Consider the following 17,976-nt stretch of genomic DNA (forward strand, 5'->3'; position numbering starts at 1 on the left):
GGGCGGGGCGGAGGGAAGGGGCAGGCAATCCATGTGTGGGTGCCAGATTACTATCTTGTTGCCTGCTATTCTTGGAATGCCTCTGAAAAATCTTGCTATTAGCTTTTTCACTGAGCAGCGTAGCAGCCTTTGCCTGCAAACCTGCTGGAATAATGGCAACAACACTACAACGAAGGCTGCTACCTTAATAATGTCAGTGAAATTAAAACACGGTGCCCTCCAATTAAATCCAGGTTGCAGCCAGTTGACCTAGGATGTCACAGACCCAAGCTCAGCTCCCTGACTCGTCCTCATCTTATTCCATCCATGTAAATGATCCCTTAATCCAGTTCTGTCCAAAATAAGCTGTTTTAGGAAAAAAAATAGAAAGGTTTCAGATGATGTTTAAAAGCTGGGATCAGATGCGGAGGGGGAGCAATAACCTTGTGTAGGCAGGAAAGATGAGGACCAAAAGCATCTATGAATGACAGAGCAGTCACCTTTCAACCCAAATTGCCTGCAGCCACACGATGAGTCTTTTATACTTTGGAGGTCAGAGGTGGAAATGAGTTGATAAATGAGACTGATTCCCACTCCCTCCCTCGTACCTTTTGCTCTGAATCATTCCTTGAGACAGTAAAAATACTACAGAATCTTTGAGAATTCCCTTTTGTAAAAATGTCCCTTTCATCGCTATCTCAGAAACAGCTCCCTCAGTTCAGTTTTACTCATCCCAGTGTCACAAGTCTTTAGGATCCAATTCAAACTCTAGCCCTAACTCAAATGAAAGGCAAGTTACTCTTCTTTAATGAAGTCACAAGCCCACCTATGTTTGCAACACCTCAAAAAACACGGGCCTTGATTCTCTAAAATGCAGTTCATATCCTGTATGCCCTTGTAAATGGATGGATGTAAACCACATTCTGTAGGGCTTTCTTCAGAGCCAAGAGCACAGAACATGATTTCTATAATGTTCTCTGCATTTGTCAGCTGCGAATCCATTATCAAAATTGTCCTCCTGGCTTTCGAGTTACTTCTGAATTTGTTCTCTATGACCTTGTACTCAACAGCTTTTCCTTCTCTCCTTAGCCTTCCTTTTCCATCTTAAATTCCTTTCTAGTAGCACTCCCTCTAGAATGAGAGGGAGTTCTATTTAGAATATAGTCATCCTCAACTATAACTCTTCTTTAAAATCATCTCATGTGTTTTAGCCAAAGATTCCTTTCCATGGATGCTCCCTCTTATTTTGCAAGTGCATTACACCAAACTGTGTATTCTGTCTGCATTAGCACTACTGATATGTCTAATGCTTTGTATTTCAGCTCTTTTCCTTTAATCAGTCCATCATCTTACTTCACACACTCACTTTACTGCATCATTTGCAGTATCAAAGTGTCCTCTCACTTCTAACGCTTTCTACAATGCTTTTAAGATATTTTTAAATAGAATGTTTCAAATATAAATTTCATTCTGTAATATACATGCTAATTTAACAGAAGCCTATTTGCTGTCATATTGTGATATCATTTAATGAAAGTCTGTAACACTGACATTTGTATATATATTATAAGGGCCTCCTGGAATCAGATATCCCCCATGGAAACTGCTCATAGGCACCGCACCGATAAGACATACAATATCTAACCTCCTGCATCCTCAATCTTTCCGCTTTGATATCATTACTCTTATCAGCCGTCTAGTTTTATTTTTGTTGCAGACAAATATGCAGTATTTTTTTTTAGCTACTGAATAGTAAGCCAGAGAGAAAATAAATACAAAAGACAGCCACGTGCGTAGGATACAGCTATAGACTCTTATCAGAGATAATTTTCACAGAAAGATGTTCATGAGACACACGATGGGTAAATAAATGAGACGGTTGCAAACTTCCAGCAGCGATTTCTAGCAAATGCTCTTACACAAAAAAAAAGGGAGAGGGGAAAAATCATAAACAGCAAAAAAAGGTCCAGCTTGCAGTCAGGAGATGGTGAGGAGAAGCAGCACTGCAGGTGCACCATGAGGCACAACATCCCCCTGCCCAAAATGGCAGTTCAGATTCTGTGAATACTGTCTCACTTCTGCATGATGAACCTCTTACATCCTTCTCCTTCTGACACAATGAAAAAACTCTCATTTTTCAGTACAGAAGTATCCTACCTTACTCTCCCCATGATACTCTCTCCAAATGATACTGAATTTCCCCCAAATGATCAAGACTTTTTTTCCTGAGATGAAAAAAGGTTGGAACTAGCTTCACTGAGCAAGGAACTACAGTTGGCATGCTGGACACCATGATGGGAAAAACTAAAAGACACAAAAAGCTCGCTAGCCAAGGATTTTATTTTTTTAAGTCTGTGCTGCAAAAATACTCAGTTTAAAATGGTATAAGGATACAGAATTCCACAGGGGCTGTTGCACAGCTTCTTATTGCTACTCAGTCACACTGTGCAATGATGACCATGGCAAACAGAAAACCATGCAATACCTGCTTTTCCAACAGCAACTGACGAGAAACTGCCCTAACACTCAAACAGACTATGACAAAGGATGATGAGATTTATGTGTTCATCACTAAAGAACTTCTGAACGTCTTTGGTGACTGCAATTTCCATACAACAGCATTTCAGTGGAAATATGCAACACTGAATTGTAGAATGACTATGCAGAACAATGGCCTATAGGCCCATTATATATGCTATTAAGTGGCTTTACCTAATGTTATTCTCAAGATGAGTATCCATAAAGTCTTGAAATGGGAAATATACACTGCCTTTCAAGTGATCTGGAAGCTCAAAGAAGCTTTGATGTGATGAACAAAGTTAATGTATGATTCTACAGAACAGTCTTATTATGCATACTTTGCAATTGGAAAAAAAAAAAAAAAGCTTAAAATCTGTTGTGTTTTTTTTTCTTCCCTATCAGTTTCCTCTTAGGAGTGTGATTTAGTCTGGCATTCTAAGCATGTTTATTTACTACATTCTCTAGACAGCGTACAGATGTCCAGGAATTTGAACGCTCTGCTGACATGATACAGGGTATAATAAAACAGGAATGCTACCTGTTTGCCACTGCCTGCAAAGTTTGCTTTTTAAAATGATCTTAAGCAGACTATCAAACGCAGTGCTTTAAAAATGCAAGTAAGAGTATCCAGGAGCTCTTCTTTATTTGAAAGAGAAAATTATTTGTATCTGAATGCCATTCTATATAAATGCAATAAACTATCCCTATGGCTTAAACATGTCCCCACGGCACCTACTCACAGGTAAGCCAGCAAAGCGTGTCCAACCAATCATCCTGTTTATCCTCCTGGAAAGAAGAAAAAAAAAAAAAAAAAAAAAAAAAAAAAGGGAACTTACACTGTACTATGTGAGAGATTAAGAGGGCAGTGCTGGTATCATTACAGGTTAGCCTTCCCTGTGCCAGGTCCTGCTTCACTTGCAATGCAAATAGGTACCTGCAAAACAAAAGCAAACAGAGTTACACAAAGCATGAGGGAAAGAGGGGAAAGTATTTCAACACCAACTCTGGTTTTGACTGCATGTTCCTTCGGCTTCTTGGAATTTACAGAAGTGAGATGAATTTCCTAACTTTAGAGGCTTAATAAAATGCAACAGATACTGTATTACAGCCATTAGAATCTTCCACGGTGGCTGCTTTGCAGAACCAAGATATGCCTCCTTTTCTCTCTCCCTCCCTCCCTTGGAAGCGGAGCAATGAGATCTGGCAGCGATATGACAGTGGAAGCAAATGTGACGGCTATTAAGTGCTCAGCAACCGCACAGCAAGCACCACCAGATAATGGAGCTGCTTGCAACTATAAGAAACGCCAGATAAACCAGTGATTTAAAGTTATCAGTTCTTGCAAAACACAAGGAGAACTCTAAACTTCCAACCTTGGCACTCACCTGGAAATGAGGAGCAAGATCTCGATCGAACAATTCTAGCTGGCTCTGATACTTTTGTGGCCCCGTTACCCACACGGCTTGTGCACCAGCCATTTTTAACATACTGGCTTCCAAACCACCTCAGCCACGTAAGGCAATTCTACACAGACAGTTTAAGTGCAGAGACCTCATAGGTCCGCAGCATTATTTCAACATTTAAATTTCTTCTATCTTCAACAGGAATTGAAAGTGATTAGTTCTACTCAGCATCAAATTCTTCCCTAGAAAAAATATGACCTTGCAAGTAAGCGTTTCTCCCACTGGAATGAAACCTGAACTGGTGAGATGCCTTAAAAATCCTTCCAAAGACTGCAGAGACTCCAGAGAACTCATATTAGGATCTCAATAGTTTTTAATAAGACTAGATGTTAATAGGTTGAGTGAAAAGCTGTCATTTGAACAGCAAGTTTCTGAATGAAGAGATGTAGGTAAATTAAATGAAAAAGGCAAGCTGATTTGAGGAGTAGGGAAAGATACACAGTACATGAAACAATATAGCAGATCTAAATAATGTCCTTTTGAAACCTGCAGACTTCTGCTTACCCATAAATTCACCCTAGTAGAAAAATATAGCACAAAAGTGTTGTATTCTCTGCTTCTGCAAGTGATGAAGCTGTTCCCTGTAGATATGCTTTCACATCCCACACACTGCTGTGTACATATATCCAAGTTTCCTAGTGTACACATTTAAAATCTAACGAAAAAAAGTCATTAGGATGCAGAGATACATCTCCAGGTGCAGAAAGAGATCACCAGAATCAATTTACAGCTCACATACTAGGTAACCAATATGCAGAAGATCTATCTGGAAACAGAAATGTTTCATTAGTAACATCACGTTGTGAGCTTTCATTCATCCCTTTATTGTTTTTACCCAGTCTTTCAAGTAAATAATCTTTCTTCCTACCACACTTTTCTACTTTCCTCTGTCCCAGCCAGCAAGAGATATCAATCATATGAGATGTGCCCCAGGACACCAACACATGCTCTTAGACAGGTCCCCTCCAACAACACTGCCAAAGGGGGCTGGAGAACTCTTGTTGTCAAACAGCCTTCTCTTGGGGTGAGCAAAGTTCTCCCAGGGCCCCAAATCCAAGAGATTCCTGCAGAACCTCTCAGTACAGACTGCCACAGAATCTTAGGGTCTCTTTTTCAGGTGTATTCAAAGTTGGGGAAATAACATCAAGCCAACACTAAGAGGCAGCTATTGATCCCCACCCAATCATCTCAAATTTCACATTCTCCCTTTTGTCCACCAGAGATTTAATAAAACAAACAAACAAAAAAGTCATGCAGCTACTAACCTTGTCAGTTCCTCCTGCAGCTGAGCATGGTCAGGTGGGAAGAATTTTACCACAAATTTTACAACAACGTGCTTCGGTCCTGGGGAAAATGTCAAAGGAAGTTAGTGAACATCGGTAACATGCTGGCCAAATTTTAATACACAGAATGACGTACAAGGGATGATTCATAGAACCTGCAGTGCTTACATGCATGCTGACCTCCCATCCTTTGTCAGTATTGGGATTATTTAGAGATTGCACAATAAAATTTACACACAATAAAAGAGCACAGTAACTTGGAGGGATACTTTGCCAAAACTGAGTCTGTTTTTAGTAATTACATCAGTTGACCCAACAAAATATATTATGAGTGTCTATTTTCCTCGCTTCAGAACAGGAGGGAGCTAAAATGCACTCTATTTTTCAAGCCCACTAGCAAATTACTATTTCTGTTTCAACAGCAGCACATTTGTTCTGACTCTTACAAGTACAACCAGTGACAAAAGGAGCAATGCATCTCTTTCTCCTGAGATGGAGAGGGGCCAGAGCATACACTCAGAGTAATATGACCAGAGAGACACCTAGAAAAACTTAATCTTAATGGCAAATCTGAAGAAATTAAGAACTTTGCTGATATTTGACAGAAACAAACTTTCCTCTTCATTGCTACTCTTCCCAGGGCTGATGGCTATTTACAAACTCCTTTTGGCTCCCACCACTAGCCATAACTTTCCCTGATGCCCCAAACTCAACTGTTTCTTCCTCTTGGTCTCAGACAGTTCCGAGTTCTGCAGCAATGTCCCATAGCTCCTTCCCAGCAATAATGTCTTCCTGTTCTTTTTCTTTTATGCTGACCACTGTTACCTTTCGGCAATGTGTTCTTCCTGTAATCCTTCTTTTATTGCTTGCTTTTTTAATCTACTAAACCATTTCCTCCACTGCCATCACCGCCTCTTCTAGTGACTGGATAAACCTCTGTCTGCTACTGGGTCAGCCCCTACATATGTTCATGTGACATAATTTCACAGCACACACGGTATATCTTTTAAGGACAGGCCAGAAATAAAAAATAATCCAAACAAAATTCAGTGAAGAAAGTTGAGAAGATAAAGATCCCAATTGACAGAGTCCTCATTTATTCAAGTACTCTCAGACTGACAAAATAAACGACAGCAAGGAAGCACTTACTTCTAATCTGTTTCATAACAGGCTTCAAGAGATCAAGCCACACCTGAAAACAAAAGAAGGTGGTGTTATCGTCTCTGAACGGCTCACAGAGGTGCATTTTTCATTGCACTCCTACATTGCCAAGGGACAATCATGTAGATGGTAAAAGCCAGATGACTTGCAGGGCCTGGAGAAGTGCGACAGCTCACAGTTCTCAGCTGGTACCTAACTACGCCCAGGATTTGTATTCTGTTATCTCACTAAGTTGCATGGAGCCTCCCTTGGAGACATCTGAAATGTGTGGAGGGACACCTTACAACTGCCACAAAGGTTAAAGCCATTAAAAAACAAACTAACCGAGTCTTCCTCTAGAAAAAGAGTATGCATTGAAATGAATACATCTTTGACCTTTAGTAATTTTAGATTATGCAGAGACTGAAATATATTCAAAACATCCATTTTACAAAATCACCTGAGAAGCCAGACAGGAACAGGCCTGTATTGCTTTAGCTGCTCCAATGCTGTTTGCTATTTTCATCATTACTAATACGAGTGCTTCCAATTAGCAATGACCTCACATTCCTGCCCTTTCACACTCACTGATGTTTCTTAATGGAATTCTTTTTATGCTTCTCAGTCTAGGAAAGTCTTTTTTTATATGGAAGGGCGAAAGAAACTTGGTTATCCAAGAAAAGGAATACAGTGTTTATCACATGTTAAACTGGTTCTGACACTTTTTGGCACTTCAGTAACTTAAAACTGTTTTGTTTCAGAAAGTTGGCACGTACATAATCTGCAGCAAAGGTCAGGGACTTCGCCAAGTTTAGTGGAAAAAAAAAAACCCAATCTTGAATATGAAAGAGACAGTTTACATGAATATGGGAGGGTTTTTTTTATTTTACTTGACACCAAAAAAACCCAAAAAAACCAAACCCCAAAAAAACTTCTCCCTCCCTCCAGAGGGAGTTTATGATACAGCACGAGCACACAAACGAGTCAGTCCTTTCTCCACTTTCCCAATCATCCTACAAGCAAGCAACAACATCCTTGACCAGACTGCTGGATACTAGAAATGTGTGTATCAAACGTGCAGGGAGAAAGGGAAGGTCAAAGCAGAAAAACCTCACCACTACCACCGAACGCAAGCAACCAAAACTTATGCATCATGCAACTCCCACACTGTATCTAAACACAGCCAATCTCAGGCTGGTTTATAAAAAATGGAAATGAAAAATAACGTGAGGATTCAATTAAGATTCATGTTTTCAATTTTCTCCGGAACTCCAAAGGCTAGATTATTTATTTTTTAAACAAAGTCTGGCATTCTGCAATGGTGACCGGATTTCAGCAGCTGGAGGAACTGGGGCAGACATCAAGGCGTGATGAAACTCCGTGCAACCCCGGGCTTGGCAACAGTGCCTCGTTTCTCCTTGTCCCAGCAGGAAGCGCAGCCCTCAGACCCTCCACGTTCATCTCCCACCCAGATCTTGCCTGCTACAAGCACAGCACTCTTGAACGTATACAGCTGCCATCTTGACATAGGACTGTCAATATGTCAGATACAAGGTCTGGAGCCTTGTGCACTGAAACAAACACAGCTGAACCGCGAATATATGACTTCACCTACATACCATTACATCCAAACAAATATGCTCTAAATATTTATTTTCCCTTTTACATTGCACTCTACATTGGAAAAGCAACTCATTCGCTTCAGATGACACGAACGTAATGTTTTATGTGTTTATATGAATGTTTTATTTCTCAGACACACCATTAACTGCAGTATTTATTTTTTTTTATATGCACGATGCTTGAGTTCTACATTATGGCCATTGAGAAGCTCAGAAAATTTTAAAACCCAGAGGAACACTCACCTCAACTGTATCATATAAAATGATTACTGTAATTTAAGCGTAAATATTGCTCTCAGAGTGCTGCTCCACATTGAAGCGACAATTCATAATCAAATCTCCTGCTTCAGAGTTTCTGTGAGTTGCTTTCAGGTGGTTGAAGGCATCTCTTCCACTGAATCTCAGCATTCTTGGGGCACAGCTGACTAGATGTGGGCAAGATTTGGGGCTCTTCCCCTTTTTCAGAAGCAAAGATTAGAACAACCACCAGCAACACAGACAGGAGCTCTCAGATACTTGGGCTAATATTTTCTTTTGCAGGAGTAGGAGTACCAACCTGGATGCACAGGGGCATTTTCCTTCAGGTCAAACTGGCAATAGACTTAGGGGGTTTTCTCCACCTTCCTCTTCATCAGAGGCCCGGCTCCCCCACTGTGATCGTCTGGACATATTTCCAGCCAGTCAGTTCCTACCACTGCGAGGGCCTCAGGCACTGGCAGCCCCTCAATCTCTCCTGTGTTCTGCCTCAAGCAAATAAACCATTTTGTTTTCAAAAGACTGAAAACCGTTAGTTTACTTCAGGTCTCTGAGCAAAACACAGAGGGCCATCTATTTGAAACTTAACGACCTGTGAAGCCAAGAAGGTTGATCAAACGACCTTCTCCGTTTTCTAGAAAACTATAAAGCAATTGTATATACACAAGCCGTTAGGATTTGTTTCAGCTTTACATGCATACATACCTCAGGAATGTCAGTATGTCATTATTAACATGGCTCCATGGACCCTCTGTTGTAATAGTACTGTACAGTTGCACTGTTCTGAGGTTACGTTAAGCTCTCAAATTACCTAAAGCATTAGCCAAGGATATTTGGCAGAATACAAAACTTTCTAGTAAACTGCATTTCATGTAAACCCAGGAGCAAACTGTGAAGCAAGTCCCTTTTAAAGACTAATGTCCATTTTTCAAAATTTCCTCTTTAATTATAGTTAGCCTAAATCATTATTACCACCAGCGATCAGTTGCAGTGCCTAGGTAAGCCTGCACTAAGGCATGACAACAGGTTACTGCAGCAGCAGATAAATCCTCTTTTGTTTCTTTTGTTAGGAAATAATGCTCCTTAAGAAATTTTATATAGATGGACAGAAAATAGATTATTTTTTTTTCTAACTGCCCAAAGTCGTCCCCTTTACGGCAGCCAGGCTATTGGTGTAGAATTCACTGAACAGGCAAGAAATCCAGTATACACCAGAATGTACTGGTCAAACAATGCAGATAACTAGCACACATGCTAGTAGGTCACACAGTAAGTCTAAAGTAAAACTAACTTCAGAAAGAAAGCCATTAGAGACTGGGAAGTCATTAGCCTTTGGCTTTCTCTGCAACAGGATATTGTTTCTACCCTAGAAGTATTCGTGCAATGCCTGAATGTTGCCGGCAGCTGTTCTCAGAGTCCAAAGTGTCAGGACCAGGACACTTGCCTGTGTCACACAGCTCCCCAGAGAAGACTTCCATCAATTTATTATTCTTTTTGTTCTTGATTTCTTTTCTATTAACCTCTTTATATTTTATATATCCATTTTCTTGTCCCACAATGTTTTTCATGGAACTATGCCACAACCATCGCATCTTCTCTGTCTGTGGAGAAAGATTTTATTATTCCTGCACTCCAAATTAAGCAGGAGTGTAAAATCAGAGTTGAGACTCTGCAACAGTCCAGCCTTTGGCTTCTCTACTGCAAATAATAAAGATAAAATGCTTTTCTAGCTTGTGCCTGAATTGGCTGTTACTTTCAACACAGATGAAATCTGACAGGAGTAATCAGGTTTTAAAAACATTTCTTCAACTCCAACTGGCAAGAACTTTTTTGAAAAAGAGTATTTTTTTTTTCTTTTGGAGATTAAGGATCAAACATAACTTATAAGTAAGGATCAAAAATAAGTAAGGAGCAGGAGGAGAAAATAACAATGTGTATGCAGATAAAAATCAGATGAAAATAAATCCTATTACATACCATCATCTTTTTATGATCTGGAAACTCAAGGCCAAAATAGTCGCCTTCAACAAGGTTCAGGTGGTTGCAAACAGCATCATGCAGAACTTTCCCTGGAGCTCTTTGCTGTAAGAAGAAAAGAAAGCCTAGGGTTACAAAGATGCTTTTAATTAGTGGCAGAAAAATTACTATGCTAAGAAACTGTCAACAAACAACACTGTCAAAACAGTTTACAAAATCAGTAGATATTGCAACCATACCCAGAGGGCCGCTGACAATAATTACACTAGTTTTAAAGCTACAGAAAATATTCATCCATCCCTGGATGGCAGCTCAGAATCCATCGTTAGTGCATTTTTATTTTTGAGGGAAAAATACCACAAAATAGAAGAGGTAGAAGTGGGGGACTCGGGATATAGTTTTATTATGTCTTCCAAAGCTAATTTCTGCTGTGAATTTCACAAGATAGCTATTTCATCCAAACCAAAATGTTCATTGACAGACCTGTCATACAGAACACAAGGGTCCAAGGTTCTGCTGGACACCACTTGATACGCAACAGGCTCAAGTTTGGGTTCTGGCATAATATGGATTTATCCCAAGCCTCCCACTGTGAGGCATCGAGGCTGGTCAAGGCCCGTCTGTGCTACCCTAACAGAGCTCTCAAGGGATTTGGAGGAGGCAAGAGCAAGCATGTCCTTCCACACACCGAAAGTCTCCCCTCTACAAAGACCAGATGTTCTAGCCCAATATTAGCTGCCAGAGCCGCCGTTCTGCTGATTGTAAGGATCCTTCTCATCAGCACATTGGTTAAATCCACACCTGCAGCAAATTACAGCTCACCAGCAAGGCTTCAGCAAAAAACACTGTTTCTGTATGAAAAGGCCAATCACTGAAATCAAATATTTTTGTTGCTTGGACAAATGCACCTATTTTAACTCAGATCTCCACTCCAGAACAAATAATAACACATCAAACTGCACAGATTTCACCGTTATGAGAGACTCATCACGCCCCAGACAAGTGCCCTCGCACTCAACCTCCAGGTTGGCCCTTTCCCCATCTGCCCAGTAAATAATTACGAGAGCAAAATAAAACAGCAGGAACAAGAGTGAAAAAAAGAAAACCATTAGAGACGGGCAATCTGGCCAACCTGACTCAAACCTGAGCCTGAGCCCAGGTCCTGGCATCTCCAGGCCGTGGCCGTACCAACAGGCTACTTGCTGGTGGGCAGCTGCTTGATCCCACCTCCTCCCAGATGTGTCACTGTGGAGTCTGGGCTCTGTTTCACTGGGATACCAAAAAACAAATCCACATTTTTTTTTTTTTCCCCCCACCTCAGGCAACATCTCAGCCACAGCCTTAACTACAAAGCACCTTTCCGAAGGTGATCTATCTAACATTGTCTAATGTGGATTGCAAAAAGTAAACACCACGTAGCAAGGCTTACACCAGAGAAATTAAAAAGATGGCACTTTTCTACCAGAATATATGTGCCACCACAGCAGCGCTGTGACACTGGTGACAACTGACACGATGACTGAACCCTTCAGCGCTGGCTGGTTTTGGAAGTCGGAAGGGAAAAGCCAAGCTCCCCTCCCCAGGAACTTGCTGAGCAGGTTTTTGCCTGACATGCTCCCAGTGCCTCCAACAGACCTATGCCACCAGGAAGAAACGTTCACCTAGATTATTCTATTAACTGTTTGTTGATGTTAGCTACAGAAAACATTAGCCTCATTAATATTGTCAGAAACCACATCAAGAAAAATTGCATATGGAAGTACTAATTTCTTTAAGCACTTGTCATAGCCAACCTTGCAATAACTAAATTAATTCATACCAACATGCCAAATAAGAGGATACAGAGAAGGCAAGGAAGAAAAGACACCTATTTTTCTACACAGAGCACTGGTGTAATGCCATCCAAAATAAATCTCAAGTGGAAATAAATTTGAATACACCCACGTCATGTTCTCCAGCTTCATTAAACCAAAAGCATCCCTGATGACCACCACCCAGCCCATGCTCACCACTGCACTTTGTGTGCCAGTTCTAACAGAAAGCTTCCCATATTTTCCACTCCACCTATTGCTGTACATAGGTACATACAAACATACGTCATCTCTTAATGAAAGACCTTCCCAGTAAGTGCATTTTGTTAGACTTTAGATCTAGCATAAATCAGTTTACTGCTCCAAAAACACACTTACAAATGACTTAGAAACTTGAGGCAAATGCTCCAGCTCCAAGACTAGTCTCAGGCCTCCTCAGGTTGGCTGGAGCGCTGGAGAGTGGAAGGACGTCTTTAACAGCCCTCTGGACAGCAAGAGGCAGAGGACACTTGTTTTCACCCTCATACACCACAAGAAAAAAAGAAATGTGCCTCTGCATATGCATGTATGTGTCCTACTAACATACCTGACAGACCCCTGTCTGGCAAAGACCAAACCTCCTCATTCCTGCCAGGAAAAAACAGGTGCCTCTGGGAGTGTGGAGATTTTTGATCAACAGGAAAAAAGTCATAGAGCCCACCTGCGTTACCACACCACCCAAGGTTAGCTGAGGAGAGCAAGCCTGTCTGATCTCAGACCATGAGTAAAAGCACCTGATTAAAACCTGCTGAGTGTTCTCATAAAGTTTTTTGGTTTTTTTTCTTATATGCATTTAGATGATGGAACGGCATTCTTGTAGCATTTATGTCAGTTGGCATTTTCTCTGGAGTGTGTCCCAGGAACATGAAATGCTTTTTACCCAAGTATTTGTAAATAAGATTATTATTCTAAACTCATCTTAGCTTTGATCAGCCTACCTCAAAATACAATCTGACAGTTTATTCAAGGGAAACACTGTGCATATAAAATCTGCTGAGATATAGAGCCTGATGACAGCCTGGTCAGGACCAGAAGGAGAAGTACAACATCCGCAAAAGCAAGAACTCTCCGGTCTCACAGAGATGTTGATTCAGTGCAGTTCCATGACATCCCTACTGAAAAATTTAAACACAATAAATTAAAATTTCAGTCCGCTGGGCACAGAAGCAAACGAGCAGTCACTCAGGTCACAGCAAACATGAGCTGACAGAGGAAGCATTCAGGAATGAGTGCGCCACGCCGATGACATCACCCACAGCCAACCCTCACGTCTGACTTGAACGTGGTTACAAGGCCTATGGGACAACACAAGATTTCCCCAGAACTTGGAAGACATTTTCCAACCATCAAGCGTGGCTCTGTTGCCATGCCTCCAACAGCGAGCATGAGGCAACCTCCGTCAGCCCCATGTCCCATGTACCACAGCTTGGATGCTTTCCCTGCTCCATGCTGGCACAGGTCTGACCCACGGTGGCCCATGGGCCCCCCAGATAGCTACATGTGCATTTAAGGTTGCAGGGTGGGAAAAGGCTGAGCTACAGCCTGTGCTATAGGAGGGCCTTTCCCTGCCACAGTGAGGAAACACAGGCCCACTACATGACCATCACGAAAGCTTCACACACTGGGGTGAGGGAAGGTCATCAACATGGCCAAATGTAGAGGAGGCATGGGAAAGGAGAGCCAGGAGACCTATCTCCTGCTCTCCCTGAGCATCCAGCTCTGGAGTCCTCAGTACAGGAAAGACATGGACCTGTTGGAACGAGTCCAGTGGAGGGCCATGAAAATGATCAGAGGGCTGGAGCACCTCTCCTACGAAGACAAGCTCAGAGAGTTGGGGTTCTTCAGCCTAAATAAGAGAAGGCTCTGGGGAGACCTTACAGCAGCCTTCCAGTAGGACCTACAGGAGAGGCGGGGAGAGACTCTTTATCAGAGAGTGGAGCAATAGGACGAGTGGTAACAGCTTTAAACTGAAAGAGGGGAGATTTAGATTAGATCTCAGGAAGAAATCCTTTACTGTGAGGGTGGTGAGGCACTGGAACGGTTTGCCCAGAGAAGTTGTGGATGCCCCATCCCTGGAAGTGTCCAAAGCCAGGTTGGATGGGGCTTTGAGCAACTTGGTCTTGTGGGAGGTGTCCCTGCCCATGGCAGGGGCGTTGGAACTTGATGATCTTTAAGGTCCCTTCCAACTCAAACCATTCTATGATTATCGGATGTGAGCCTGCACCAGGGAGGGAAAAAATGATGTGCATATGAAGATTAAAGGAGGAAGACAAGGTATGCAAGTGGGACATTCACATGGAAGCTGGCATAATAAAGGCTGGTGGCAGGAGTACACCTCCAGATCATTCGCCATCACAGGTGCTACACCATAAGAGGGTGAGGGAAAGGGAAGAATACAGTATACTGGTGGTATACAACTGGGGGAAAGTCACATGCAACACCTGGGAGCTGGGAAGCAGCTGGAGTGGGTGGCAGTCCCCTGCTCTTGTTTCTGTTGGCAGCCAGATTCTTGTACAGTCAATGAAGAAATACTACAGCTCTAGAGGGCAATTCTTCCTACCCCAAAAACAGCCATCTGAGCACACTGGCAACGAATTTTTCCTTAGCAATACAGTTGTACTATCTTACTCTTGATGACAAGGAGCCCAGACACCTGTGTTACAGGGTTCATTGTAGATGAGGTGAATCCCAGCTGTACTGACAGCAGGGAATTACTATTATTCTCTTGAGGTGGTATTTAGTTAGACCAAAATAACATTATAAATTTATTGCAGTGAAAAGCGACTCACTGATTTCCAGCTACACAACCTCATTGCTTAATGCATTTTGAACTGGCCTTTCATTTACCTCTGTGAAATCGCATTTTAAAAGTCACTTTACATTTTCAGGGAATGTCAGGCCACTAAGTTCTAAATTATGAATAATGTGCATCACCACATTTAGCTGCAAGCTATGAAGGTACCCAGCCAAAGTAGCCTGCTTTACACACTACTGTGCATTCAACATTTGCTGTCTGCTCATTATTTCAGTCCCACTCAATCCACTCTCCCTCTACTCCCACCAAAACCATTGCTTGTGATCACTCCAGTGGTGAATATTTTAATAGGTTCAACAACTCCTTAACATTGTAGCGATCACCAATCATTAAAAAAAAATCCCCCTCTACATTCTTCTTCACAGCATTCTTTGGCACAAACTGCAATACAGATTTTTTTTAAAAAAGAAAGCGCATTGCAATATCTGGAAGATATCCATGACTTTAAAAGATGTGGGTTTGAACACCTTCCCCCCTATTCAAGTTAATTTAGTAATTATTTCATTAACCATTTACCAAAAATAAAAAGTCTCTGTTCAGGATCAAATAGTTATTTTACCATTTTTGATCTGTCTAGCTCACTAATCTCCAATCTCAGATCGAACAGATCTTTAACTGAAAGTTGTTTTTTTGTTTTTACAGTACTGAGGAGTAATACCAGGTTAAAAATCCCGATATGATAAGCACTTTCTTTGGAACATCTGAAAAATATAAGACCCATTAATGTTTTGGTCAAAGTAAGGCAGCTGCATGTGGCAGATTCTGTTTCCCTTTTCTTCCTCAAAACTGCTACAAATGGATCAGAAAAAAAAGTTTGTCTTGTTTTGTTTAATTTACACTTGTGTAACACCTGATAAGGAGAGAAAGTAACTCCTTTACGTTCATCTACATTCATCAGTCACATCTGCCACAACACAAGGGCTGGCATTTCTTCCCCTAATTCCTTATTCCTGTCGCATTTTGAGTGCTCAAAAATGAAATGTGACAATTTGGTCAAGCTAAATATTTCAAAAATACTTAAATATTACATTGTACTAAGTTTATATACAAAGTTTAAAGTTGTATTTGTTCTTTTGCTGGAAATCGACCTGAAAACCCCTTGTACTTCAGATCAGTCTGATTGTCAAATTATTTTTATACTCCGGTTTAACAACTGCATTGAAATGATAGTGAAAACTTCAGCCAGTATTTTCAAGACTATTTCTGAAGTCATATGCAGTCACAATCAATACCTAAAATAACAACCCCACATTCCTAACAGCATGAAGTTTCTCAGTTTTTCAAAGCTGTTAAAAATTATGTATGTATCTACAGCTCTGAAAGGAAAAAAAAACCCAACCAACAAGTGTTCATGATAAGCAAATAGTATAAAAATAACCTCAAAGATGGGATTGAGCAAGAAGGGCTGTTAAACAAATAACTCTGCCAGAAATTTATCCTTCAAAGGAGGCTTGAAAACTACTCACAGGAGAACAATGCTGTCAGCATCCAAAGACAAATTTTGTATTTTTACGAGTTCTCCTTTCTGGTGTAAAATGAAATGCATAATTCATATTTAGCAAAAGTCTATTGCTCAAAGTGTGGGATTAAAAGCAACGAGCACTGTCCTGAGTGTTGTTGCTCTGGACCTAACGCTGCCAAGACACTTGGAGATCCTCTGCCCTTTTTCTCCTCTCCTCCCTTTCAAAGTGTAGGTGTTAATCCTGTCGGAAGGATTAGATGACTATAAAAATAGCTTTAGACCTTAAAGATAGCTCTTACACCTAGGCTTCCTAGTTTTTACTTTGCTGTTCAGCTTAGGCTGGGGTAGTTCGGAAGCGTTGGAAGGAGCATGATTCGTCACCTCTATGTACCAGGTCAAAGCAACAAGGAGAAGTGATGCCTTTAAACAGAGCAGCCACATGCTCCCACCACTACGTTGAAGTATGCAGATCCCCCCAGCCACCAGGTACCCACCCCGTTTGGAGGGAGGATGTAGAAGAGGCAAATTTTCACAATAACCCAAAGGCAACTCATTCCTTTTAAGATATTTGCCACTTGAACATAGTTGAAGGGTCCCACTCCCGGCACGTATCCCACACGCTTTTGCTCAGACTGTGCACGTACCATCAAAGGCAGGATCGTGGCCAAATGCAGTAACAGTCTCTTATGCTGCCTTAAAAACAGGCGATTGATCATCTGCTGTGCGTGTACAATAAGGCTATTTAGTCTTCCTTTCTTTCAAGATTTTACTGGACTGCTTTCCCAATTTACGCTCACCACATAAGCTGTATTCCCTTTAATGTCAGTCCTGGCCTTCATAGAACCATAGAATTGCCTAGGTTGGAAGGTGCCTTTAAGACCATCTAGTCCAACCATCAACCTAACTCTGATAAAAACCATCACTAAACCATGCCCCTAAGCACTATGTCAACCCATCTTTTAAATACCTCCAGGATGGTGCCTCAACCACCTCCCTGGGCAGCCCATTCCAATGCTTAATAACCCTTTCAGTGTAAAAATTTTTCCTAACGTCCATTTTGAACCTCCCCTGAGGTTCCATAGTCTCTGACCTACAGCTTTACACTTCAGTCAGTCTTGCTGGTGCTGGCATCTTTTTTTAAATGGTGTGATTGTAAGATATGGCACTTTTTACTTCAGGTGCCTTTTACTCCAAATACCTGCCCTTAGAAAAAAAAAAAAAAAAGCAGCAGCAAAGCTACACTTTTCTCTCCCACCTGTCAGCTATATCAGCTATGGCAAACAAGATGACTTCAAAAAAGGCTATTTTAGGTATGTGATTGCTAACCGGAAAAAAAAAAAAAAAAAAAAAAAAAAAAAAGAAATATATTTTCTTTAAATATGTACTGCTGTTATTTCTGCAAAGGAGAATGTAAGTAAAAATTTTTATTATTTTGGATTTTTTTCCTTAAAGATAGATAAGCCAATTCAGACAAACAAGCTACAAGTAACAGGAAAGGTTGTACAAGAGAGGTTGTATAGTCTCCATCCTTGGAGATATTCAAAAGCTGTGCTCTCAGTGGTCCCGCTTGAGCAGGGGTGATTGAACAAGATGACCTCCAGAGAGCCCTT

General features: G+C 41.2%; 1 protein-coding gene across 4 annotated transcripts in view; it reads right to left on the reverse strand.

The window, feature by feature from the left end:
- The window catches only part of LOC106889264 (FERM, RhoGEF and pleckstrin domain-containing protein 1), a 208,738-nt gene that overhangs the window by 58,529 nt on the left and 132,233 nt on the right, over positions 1 to 17,976 (reverse strand). For all 4 annotated transcript variants that reach the window (XM_014944110.1, XM_014944109.1, XM_014944108.1 and 1 more), the window contains 4 exons: positions 10,240 to 10,344; positions 6,395 to 6,437; positions 5,228 to 5,306; positions 3,336 to 3,433 (listed from right to left, as the gene is read on the reverse strand). In XM_014944110.1, coding sequence (XP_014799596.1) covers positions 3,336 to 3,433; positions 5,228 to 5,306; positions 6,395 to 6,437; positions 10,240 to 10,344 — 325 coding nt within the window. The remainder of the gene's footprint in view (positions 1 to 3,335; positions 3,434 to 5,227; positions 5,307 to 6,394; positions 6,438 to 10,239; positions 10,345 to 17,976) is intronic.

The sequence above is a fragment of the Calidris pugnax genome, unplaced genomic scaffold (assembly GCF_001431845.1).
Source record: "Calidris pugnax isolate Ruff unplaced genomic scaffold, ASM143184v1 scaffold69, whole genome shotgun sequence".
In the NCBI taxonomy this organism is placed as follows: Eukaryota; Metazoa; Chordata; class Aves; order Charadriiformes; family Scolopacidae; genus Calidris; species Calidris pugnax.